This window comes from Myotis brandtii, unplaced genomic scaffold (genome assembly GCF_000412655.1).
Source record: "Myotis brandtii unplaced genomic scaffold, ASM41265v1 scaffold324, whole genome shotgun sequence".
Taxonomy (NCBI): domain Eukaryota; kingdom Metazoa; phylum Chordata; class Mammalia; order Chiroptera; family Vespertilionidae; genus Myotis; species Myotis brandtii.
In genome coordinates this window covers 2773719-2784881 of record NW_005362439.1, presented here as the reverse complement: position 1 = coordinate 2784881, position 11163 = coordinate 2773719, and the positions used below count along the sequence as shown (strand labels likewise).

Sequence of the window (11163 nt, the reverse complement as noted above, 5' to 3'; positions counted from 1 at the left end):
TCCTGGCCTCCCAGAGGAGGTGGGGCCCAGGGGGCGTGGCGATCGAGTCCCCGCCCCCAAACCCTTGCCGGGTCCGCCCGGATCCCACCGAATCTCCGGCCTGACACCGCCGCACGGAATGGACACCGCTCTCGCACACCCAGTGCCCGCTCACAGCCACTCACACAATCTCCACCCTTACCCCTTTGGCTTTCCCAAATCACACCCACGAGAATAAAAAGTCACACAGAACAAACATGCCTCTTACACGACTATGTTCACTCATTACGCTAACACTTCCCACCCCGGCCTCTTACACTCAGAAATGTATACTCACGCCAAAGTGACCCTTGTACACCCTAACAAAGAACGTACGCGTTTCTCATACAAATTCATCTTTCCACAGCTATTCAGTTGCTTCTAACCCTTTTACATACTTCTAACAAATAGCATTTCCCCAACACAATATCCAGCAAAACTTGTAGATCTCTTACATTACAGGAATCACCTGCACACCCATAAATACATACACATAAGGACCACACTCGTTCACCAACATACACACCCACATAGAACCTGCACACCTTTCTCCTCTGCACAAACACCTACCAGGACAACGGCTACAAGTTGCCACTTGCCTCTTGCACACACATCACCCACCAGAAACAGACCTCTCAGACACACACAAGCACACCCCACGGGCAGCAGAAGTTGTTCCTTCTAAAGGTGAGGAAAGCAATGGGAACCAGAGCCATTGCCTGTGGTGGACCGGCCAGCACACATGCCTGGGAATCAGCAGCTCGGGCAGCTCTGAGAGCCTCCGCAGGGCTGACAAAGGGAGGCTAGGAAGCTGGAGAGCGTGGTCTGCTTCCTCCCGAGCCCTGCCACCCAGATGCCCACATCAGCTGCCCGCTGTTTCTGTTCACACTCCTCTCTGCAAAGCCACATCCTGTGTCACCTTCACTTTTACCCTCTCCTCTGGAGTTCTAGCAGCCCGTTTTCCAGACTTAGGCAGCCACATATAGCCAATGCTGGGGGACTGTGGCCTGTGGGAAAGCCTGTGGTTTTGAGAAAGAGCCAGCACCCAGAAGCTGAGTTTCCTTACAGTTTCCTTACAGTTTCCTTACAGTTTCCCGTGAACCAGCAGCAGGTGCCAGGATGGCCAGGCGGGCAGTGAAATCCCCAAGTGGACCAAAGGCTGTCCTTCTGGGGTGCATGTGCCCCTTTGAGGCTTTCCCAATGGTTCTGACACCTAGCTCTGAGGGAGGAGACCAGAGGCAGCTGAAGACCCCCCTGAGTGTGCACAAGGCCTTTCAGCACACAATGCCCCATTCCTGTCGGCTCCTCTTCCCAGGCCCCCCCACTGTGATTGCCTGTGAACTCAGCCCTCCACCGTGGACCAAAGGCTGTCCTTCTGGGGTGCATGGGCCCCTTTGAGGCTTTCCCAATGGTTCTGACACCTAGCTCTGAGGGAGGAGACCAGAGGCAGCTGAAGACCCCCCTGAGTGTGCACAAGGCCTTTCAGCACACAATGCCCCATTCCTGTCGGCTCCTCTTCCCAGGCCCCCCCACTGTGATTGCCTGTGAACTCAGCCCTCCACCACACTGCCCCCCAGCAATTCAACATCACACTTCCCCTCATCCTGCCAAGAACCCCTTTTGCTTTTTTTTTTTCTGAGTCTCTGCAGAGTTGTTAGACTGCGGGTGGGGAACCCCACTCCTGCCACAATCCCCCGTCCCAGATAAAAGATTCAGAGAGGGCTGGAGGTGCCCATTCCTGGGCCACCCTGAGTACCTACTGTGTCTGGGGGGTCTCGGCTGGGATCTGTGGCACGTCCCAGGAGCGGTAGCGCCACATCTGCCTCAGTGCCCCCAGGCGCTCCCCTTCTTCTGTCCCCAGCGCCTCCGCGGGGCCCAGAGCTGTGGCCTCATCGCAGCCTCCCTGGGTACTGTGGCCGGCCCACTACGCTCATCCTGCCGGCAACTCTCTTCCTCTTTTGGCACTTCCTGACCGGGGGCCCTGCGAGAGACCAGCTGACTGCCCCAGCCGAGGACCAGAGTCCTCTTAGGCGCCTGCCTTCCGCTGGCTGGGGCAGGAGGCTAGCTGGGAAGAGGAGCTGAACGGGAGAGCCAGAGGCAGGTGAGGACAAGCCCAGCCCAGCAGCCAGGAGACAGCCCAAGAGTCAGAGGCTGCTAGGCAGCCACCAGGCCTGCCCAGGCTGGGATCTGAACTTCAGCCTCAGCCTCAGCCTGGCCTTCCTCTCCACTTAACCTCTGATCTTCACCTCTTGGTCCTGCTGAGGCCTCCCACTTCATCACAACTACCGGGTGTGTTGGAGGGCGGTGCCCAGCCCACACTCAGCTCTCTCTCCTTAACGCCTTTGTGAGCATCACACCTTCTACCAAGGGTCAGGCTCCTGGGACAATGCAGAGTAGAAAGAGGAACCAGAATGGAGCTAGAAGATGTGGACTCATGTCCTGTTTTTACCACTTACCAGCTGTGCGACCTGGGTCAGGCCAGAGAGGTTTACCCTCTCTGAGTCACCTTAAACCTTTCTAGAATAAGGCAGGATGTAAACAGATGAACCGATGAATACATGTGTCAGGGAGCTTTTCTGAGCCTCAGTCTTCACATCTTTAAAATGGAAGGAGGGCAGTAGTAAGAATTGAACCCATGGCATTTTACGAGGATTAAATAAGCGGTGAAAGGGTTTAAATGAATTCATTCAATAAACATTTATTGAGTGCCTTCTATGCAATCAGGCACTGTGTCAGACAACATAGCACTGAGCAAAGAAGCAGGGCTCTAACTCGAAGAGCTTAGATTCTAGTGGAACAAATAATCAATATATAGAATCATGTCAGGCAATGGGATGTGCTTTGAGGAAAATGAAGCCAAAACTAAGGGGGAAGAGAATGACGATTGTGTGTGGGGGGGTACTGCCACGTAGGTAGGGGGATGGGGAAAGCCTCTCTGAGGAGGTGACACTTGAGCACAGACCTGAATGAATCAAGAGCAAACCATGTGACGATCCAGGAAGACAGCATTCTAGGTGGAGGGAACAGTAAGAGCAAAGGCCCTGAGGAAGGAATGTACCTGGTGTGTTTGAAGAATAGCCAAGAGGCCTCACTGTGCTGGACTTTGAGGCCATCAGGAAGATTCCATAAATACACAGCAAGGCATACACTCACTCTTTATTATCAGGGTTGTTTCTAGGAGGGAAATTGTATCTTCCTCTAGCACTCTCTAATCACACTGCTCTATAATTAGTTTGTTTTTTGTTTTTGTTTTTTTTAGCTCTATATATGTTTGTTACCCCAGGAAAGCTGTAAATTTCTCGAAGACAGAAGCAGTGTCAGTTCAGTTCAGTTCAATAAACATTTGTGCTCCAGAACCTACAGACACAGAAATGCACACGATGCCATCCCAGCCCTGAGAAACCTCTACCTGGTAATATAACCACCTTTGTGTCCCTCATGACCGGAACACAATATTTCTCAATAAACATTTGTTTAACAAATCAAGCCATGCCATGAATAATTAGTACTCAGTAATGATACATCAATAGCTAATGTTCCTTCTCCACTTCTGTGCCAGAGACCTTTGGATCCTTGTAATGACCCTGTTGTTTTCCTTTTACAGACGGGGAAACTGAGGTACAGAATTGCTAAATTCATTTGTCTAAGTCAGATCACCCAACTGGTAACTGGTTAGAAATAAGACTCTGTGCCCTTAAATAAGACATCTAATTGCTCTTGTAGAATTGGGGACACGGCCAGGTGATGCCCCTGAGGCGTGGCACCCCCTTTTCCAACAGCTCTCTCTTCCAGCCCGTCATCTCTGTATGCCGTGGCTCATCAGAGACCTTGCCAGCCAGGCCAAGGACTATTCTAGAAGAAGGCGGTTGCAGGGCCCTGTGCTCCCTCCCAGGGATTCTGCAAGTAGCTTGAGCAGTTAAACAGAGGAAATGGGGCTGGGCTTGTTTTCCATCTCAGCTTCTGGCAGCTCTGGAGCGAGCAGCAGAGAGCAGGAAATGTGGCCCCGGAGGGGAAGCGGGCAGGCTGGAGGCTCCGAGAGGCGTGGCAGTCCTGACTGTGGGACCAGGGTCCTCTTGGGCTTGAATTCCTTGAAGCTATCAATACCTTCCAGGTAGGGTGGGGAGGACAAGGCTGGAAGGGACAGGTGCACAGGGCTGGGGAGGATGCCCTTGGCAGTTCCTAGGACAACATGTGCCAGCACTGGGGCGCTGGGGACCCCTCAGAATCCATCCAGATACGCACAGGAAGAGAATCTGGGTAAGAAAATTATTCTGGGCTTTGTCGAGGCCCCAGAGGGTGAGGTGTTCTACTTCTGTGACCTGGATGGTTAAGTGGGAGCTGGGGAAAAGAAATGTACTAGGGCACAAACACTCAACCCACGACCTGGACAGCCTCTGCTCTCAAAACCCGCCAAGCCAGCCTCCTTGGCCTGACCTTCGGGGCTCCTTATGTTCTGGTTTGTTTTTTTTTTTTTTTTTTTTTTTTTTTTCCTTTTTGTCCAGGCTTTCCCTGTGGAGATTTTCTCTCAGCTCACACCATGCTGGTGCCTACCTCACAGTAGGTGCTCAATAAACATTTCTTCCCTCTTTTTCACACTTCCTTTAACCTGCCACCTTCACCCCTGCTATTCCATTCTGCCTACGCTGCTCTCTTTGCCTTTTCTGCCCGTAATGTTTGGCCAATCAAAATATCCATCTTTCACAACCCCAGCCCAAGCAGCAAAAGTGAAAGGTGAAAAGAGGCCCAGATCAGAGCCCATTGGTTCAAACTCCAGCCCTTGCTGTGTGACTCTGGGCAAGTCGCTTAGCATCTCTGGGTTGGATGATGAACCAGATGTTACTTAAGATCCCATTTAACTCTGACAGTTTTATTTGAATCACCTTCCTTGATCTGCAGGTTTTCACTCACTCATTTGTTTGACAGTATTTTATAAATACCTACTAAGCGTCAAATGCAGCTGCAGAGCCAACACTCCCACCCCACTGATCTATCTCTGACACTCACGTTTGTTCCCAACAATATTTCTATATCGTGACCTTTTGTGGACATTAGTCTTGTCTCCTTACAGGATTCTTGAACCTTATGTTGCTCCTAGCTCTGTACTGGAGGCAAGTATGTGCTCAACGACTTCCTATGGAAGTTGAAATGAGCTGAATACAGGTATCCAACAAGCTGAGCAGAGGGAGGGAGATTGGCTTCTTGTTTGCACGAGTGACTGTGGTGAGACATGGGGGAGTTTTTTCATCTAAGTCCCTCCCCAGCAGCTAAGCCTGTGATCCAAGGACCTGCTAAAGCCCTTGGAAGCAATCCCAAGCCCAAGAGCACCTGCTGCTCGCCAGCCCTGCCCACGTGCTGGGCCTCTATCCCCCCACAGAAGAGACAGAGGTACCTGAGTGGAACTGCAGGTGCTGCGAGCTCCTGACAGATGGGAATTGGATTAGGCTCCTTCTGCGCAGCCTCATTAAAGTCATACGCAGGAGGAAATCTGGAGGAGGGGCCTGGGACCCTCTCCCCCTGGGGCAAGAGAGCTATGGGAGTTCAGCAGTCGAAGATGGGCCCTCCAATAACCATGATCTCTCTTGGAACTTGTCCTTTGGCACCTCCCAAATCCCCAGGCTGGAAGTGAGAGGAATCTGGGGGGCTTTCCCCTCACTCTGGCTCATCTGCCCTAAAGGGCTTCCTTTGACCCCATCCTGGTCCGTAGCATCAAACCCCCCAGGACAGAATCAGCTGGCCACCTTCCCTCCAAACCTCCCACCCCCAGCTGTTGGCTCCCAAACCCTGACTGCATGCAGAACCACCTTTCAGCTGCCATGCCCTGTGTCCCATTATCCCTTCCAGGAATATGTGCACTTAGTGCAGAGGCAAAAGGAAAGCTCATTAAGGATGCAAGTCCAGACCCTTGAAAGCCTGACAGAGTGAAAAGGGCTTTGGAGTGAAATCCATTTGAGTCTGGATCCTGGCTCTCCCAGTTACTGGCTGTGTGACCTTAGCACATTACATAACAGCTCTGAGGCTTAGTTTCTCATCTGTAAGATGCTGTTCAGGGGCCCTCAGATCCGCACCTATGTATGCACCCTGCTTAGTCTTTCTTCCCCAAGCATCTGCAGGCCACGAGCATCTGTAGGTCAAGCACAGCAGAGCCCAGCGGAAACCATGTTTAATTTCAGTGCCTTCCCACACCTCTCTGTGTGTCTTTGAAGAGAGGTGTTCCTCAGCCTGTGCTAACCCTCGTCTTTGGGAACTGGACCCTTGACAGGCTCCTCTGAGTGCTCTCCTCTGAAATTGTACCAACTGAGGCAAAAATAAGACTTCAACCCAGGCTTCCGGCTGCCTGGCCTAAGGGCTGAGCTCTCAGCAGCACATCAGAGAACCTGTCCAAATGCCTTTGCTTGAGCTGTTCGAATGCCTTTGGTCCTCCCAGCTGCCCTCCACATGCCCAGATGGCTTGTGCCTGCACTTGTGTGGGTGGTGGGGAGCATGTGCTGCTCGGAGACACATAGGATAGGATAAGACCTTCTCTGGGGTCCCAATCCCTGCACTGCTGCCTTCAGGACGAGCCTGGCCGCACTCCCAGCCACTGCCCTCCTTGGCCTTTGACTCACTTGTCAGCAAGAACCTCAGGTCCCAGTGGGGAAGAAGGAGTTCCGGACTAGGCCTGGGCCCTGCCCTTCCCAAAGGAAGGAAAATGGATAGAACCTCAGCTTCCGGCTTCCTCTGGCGGAGGGCCCCCTCCTCCCGCTCCACCTCAGCTCTCGCCCGGTTTTTGCATTTTTAATCCAGGACAGAATGTGATCTCTTGAAGCTCCTTTCTTTATCCTGTTGCTATTTAAATTACAAATCGGCCCCATCTCCCTGTCACTCTTGGGTTATTTTTAGCTTCTGGTAAATAGCAGCAGGGAAAGTTGGATCAGGTGCCCCTCCCTGGAGGAGCTGGGTACCCAACGCAGCGTGCCTGCAGCAGGGGGCACTCTCCCCTGCCAGTTGTCACCCCCAGTTGCGTCCCCCCCAGCTCCTCCGTGGGGGTGGAGGAGACAGGGAGAGGACGGAAGGCACGCACACGGGCTCCGTCCCTGCTCTTTAGACTCTGTTAAGCTCTGCCACCCCACCTGTCATCACTCAGGGCCACTCTCCTTCAGGGGCCTTCCTGCACCCCCCAGACCCACAGGAGGTCCATCTCTGGGGGAGGAGGGAGATGCAAAAGACCTTGTAACTTGGGTCCCAGCCCTGCTATGAGTCAGGAGTTTTACATCACTTATCTTCCTAATCTCCGCAGCCACCCTTTTGTGCAGGTATTCGTGTCCCGGTTTTCCATACGAGGAAACAGGGTCAAAGGTAAAAGTGGCTTAATCAGCGAGGAAGGGCAGGGCTGGAATTTGAACCCAGGTCTCTCTGACCTTTAAGGCTGCAAGCACGTGTATTGCACTTTCTCTCTCAGTAAAATGCATGTCCTTTGCCTAATGCCCAGATTGAGTCTCAACACCCACTATCTTTCCCGTGGATTTTTCCTGTTCCCTCTACCGGATCAGAAGTTGACAAACTATGCCCCATGGACCACATCCAGCCTGCTGCCTGTTTTTGTAGGGCCGTGAGCTAATTTGTACAATTGTAAATGGTTGGAAAAAAAGCAAAAGGATAATATTTGCTACAGTGGCAGTGATATGAAATTTGAAGTTCAGTGTCTATAAATAAAGTCTTGCTGGAACCCAGCCATGCTCCTTCATTTAAGTATTGTCCATGGCTGCTTAAGCATGTCGCCTACAATGGCAGAGCAGAGTGACAGGGAGTTGTATCACCTGCAAAGCCGAAAATATTTACTGTCTGGCCCTGTCCTCCAGGGAAGGGACCATGTCCCATACCTCCATGTCAGACAGTGCCTGGCCCAGGGAGAATTCCAGATCGAGGTGCTGGTCCTCCTTCCAGGTCCTGCTGGGGCCACAATAGCCTCCAGCACCGGGAAGCCCCCTGCCAGCCACACCCCAATTTTTCAGCTCACATTTTACCCTTTCTCTTGCCTCAGCTTCTTCACAGGTGAAACTGGTGGTTTTACAAATCTGCTTGATTATCAGAATTATGTGGGAGAGGTTTTTAAAGTCGAGATGCCCAGGCCCAACCCTAGACTACCTATATCAGGATCTGCAGGGATGGGGCTTTAGAAATTATTTGAAAAGAAATCCCCCAGGTGATCTGGCTTGGGAACCACTGGGCTTAGCTCCAGAGGTCCAAGCTCTGCATCTTCTGACTGGTCCTTTCAGACCAAACTCAGTGTTCCTGGCACCCCTCTGGCTTTTTCCAGGCTGGGCACCGCTCTCCAATGGTCTCTCGAGCCCAACCCTGATACTTTAAATATGTTCTTTGATTTTTAGAGAGAGAGGAAGGGAGGGGGAAGGAGAGAGAGAAACATCAATTGGCTGTCTCCTGCACACCCCCTACTGGGGATTGAGCCGGTAACCAGAGCAAGTGCCCTGACGGGAAATTGAACTAGCGACCTCTTGGTTCATGGGGTGACGCTCAACCACCAAGCCACACCGGCAGGGCAAACCAACCCTGATACTTTAGAACTTCCTCAAATGTATGGGAGATACTTTTCCTCACACCCAGATGCGGATGTAAGATGCTCCCCACGCCCCTCCTCTGCAAGAGTTTCTACTGGCACAAATCTTTCCATCCACACAAAGCAGCTGCCAGGGGTGGGGGCGAAGAAAACCTGTTTTCCAGAAACCCCCACATCCCTAAAAGCTTCTACTCCAAGCCCCCGTCCTCACCTACGTCCTCACCTACGTCAGAGGCAGCCAGGCCTCAATTCTGCTTCCGCTTCCACCCCTCGCCGCCCTCAGATTTTTTTGCCCCCGCATTTCTGTCCAAGAGCCTTTTCTCTCTGTGAAGGGCTTTCAACTGCTTTTCTTAGCAACTCACAGCGGGGTGGAGGTTCCACTGTGAGCCAGAGCAGCATGGAACTGTGGCAAGCGGAGGATGTGAAGAGGGCTACTGTGGGCCGACGCTCTTGCCAGCCCTGGGCGGCCTGCGCGAGGCAGAGCTTGCATCCGTCATCAGGCCACTCAGAGCGCAGCCTCATGGGAGGGCTTAGCCAGAAGCACAGCTCGTTCCCTGGGCCTGAAGGGTTTTGACAGCTCAGAGCTGCTGTCTCCTTCACAGGGCTTCTTCTGCCCTCTCCCCAGGGGCTTCTCTTTGCCTTGATGCCTTGCCTGGCTCTGGTCCTAAGACTGGGCTCCCGGCCTAACCCTGGTGTGAAGATCATGCCTTGCCTGATCTTTCCCGGGGTGACGGCTGGAGCCTGTCCTTGTGGTATCTTCTGCAGACCTCACACAGGTGACTCAGAGGTCTCTGGATCCCTGTACAGCCACAGAGGAGTCACAGCTGGTTACCCTGCCTTCTTAGTGATTAGAGGCTCAAATCTGGGCTGTGGAAGGGCCTCTATTCAGGAAGCAACCACCCTGGGAGAATTCCAGCCCTTGCGGCTGCTTCTGTGTGTGTGTGTGTGTGTGTGTGTGTGTGTGTGTGTGGCCTCTTCCATCTTGGCTCTTTAATTTTTCTTTGCTCCCTATCCTCTAAGCCTCTACCCCACTCTGGCCTCCTTTCCAGCTTTAGATGCTGTTTGTCCTGGACCCACAACCAAGGAAAATCTTGGAATCCCTCCCTTATGTTACAGGTGAAGAACTGAGGCCCAGAGAGATATTGTCTAGCTCAAGGACACACAGTAAGTCGCTGACAGAAATGAGAATTCAAGCCAGGTCCCCTGACTCCCAGACTAATATTTCTTCCAGGATTCTCCATTCTATGCCCTGCTCCCTGGCAGTCACCTCTGTACTCTCTCCTCCCCCAGGGAACTTTCAGGGGATCTTCTATCTGCAGCCAGAAGGCACGAGCAGATAATGCCCTCCTCTCAGCATGGTGTTCTGGGAGGACTTGGTAATGGAGCTCAATGTGCCTCTGATTCCTTATGTGCCTCCCAAAGTGAAGGTAGGGCCCAGGGGAAACTAACCCATTTCCCATTTCTTCTGTGCAACTCACTTCATGATGGTGAAGTCCCCTCTCCTCCCCTCCCACCCTCTCCCAAGTGATGGAAGCTTGAGGGCTGCAGAGCCATTAAGAATATTGGGGCCCTTCAATCTTCCAGGGTTGGGCTGGTTTTATGAAACATCTTCCCAGAAACCCCAGGGAGAAGCCAGGCAGCCTCAGACACACCCGGAGTCCGTATGGCTGTAAACAGACAGGAAAGTTGTCCTCTCTAACCAGGCTGATGGCTCCAGGGGAGGTCACGCTGGGCCAGGAACTATACAGGGGCAGCAAGTCCGAGTTGAGGCTGTGGTCTGAGAGAGGAGGAGGAAGGCAAGGGCTGCCTCTGTCCTGCCTCCACCCCCTCCATAGGTCCCCTCCCTACAGAACGATACTGACCTACCCTGTTTGAGGGGCAGCCCAGCCCAGCTGAATCCTCCAGGGAAGCCCTGGGCAGAAGGGCCAGGACCAGGGAGCAGTGTCAGCTGGGGTGTGAGAATCCTCTGTCACAGAGGATGCCAATGAGGGTCGCTGGGTCCAGGAGGGGGTCCTTCCCCATGCCTAGGCAGCAGGGTGTTAGCCGTGGTGGCAAGGAGCATCTTGGTCCCTTCCACAAGGCCCTGCCCAGCACCGGGTCAGCACACAGGGAAGCCCAGGCAAGAACTACGGGATGAATAAGGTCCCTCTCCCCGCAGGCGGCAGGGCGTGTCTCCCAGCTCTCCCCAGCGGTCGGAGGTTGGTAAGGACCATGTCTTGGTCATGGCTCCCCTCACTGTCCAGTACGGTGCCTGGCACCAGTACGGCACAGCTGGCATCAGCAACCCGACGTTGAATGCCCCGGCCCTAGGGCTTTCAGGGTTCATCTAGAGAAGGGGTCCCAGAGGCTCCCCTCTCTCCTGCCCCCGGAGGGCAGAGACTCCTAGTGAGTCATTTCTCAGTTCTCAGCACCAGGCAAGCAGCTGGCGCACAAGGCATGGCGACTTCAAGGGGTGGTCCCAGGCCCGCGCTCCCCCGACCCCCGTTCTCCTTACCTGTAAGACACCTGCTTTCGTAGGTGCATCTGGCAGAACTGCTCCTCCACCGGCGGCCCAGTGGCCATGCCCCGGGGGCCCTCGGGCCAGGGCTGCG

The 11163-nt window shown here is 53.4% G+C and overlaps 1 protein-coding gene across 3 annotated transcripts in view; it reads right to left on the bottom strand.

The window, feature by feature from the left end:
- DGKZ (diacylglycerol kinase, zeta) overlaps nucleotides 1–11157 on the bottom strand; it is a 41313-nt gene extending 30156 nt beyond the window's left edge. For 2 of the 3 annotated variants that reach the window (XM_014543347.1, XM_014543349.1), the window contains exon 1: nucleotides 11067–11157. In XM_014543347.1, the coding sequence (XP_014398833.1) occupies nucleotides 11067–11134 (68 nt within the window). In that variant the 5' untranslated portion in view covers nucleotides 11135–11157. Of the gene's footprint in view, nucleotides 1–1778; nucleotides 1948–11066 lie in introns of those variants that run through there. The other variant, XM_014543350.1, reaches the window with a different exon arrangement.
- Between the last annotated feature and the right edge of the window lie 6 nt (nucleotides 11158–11163).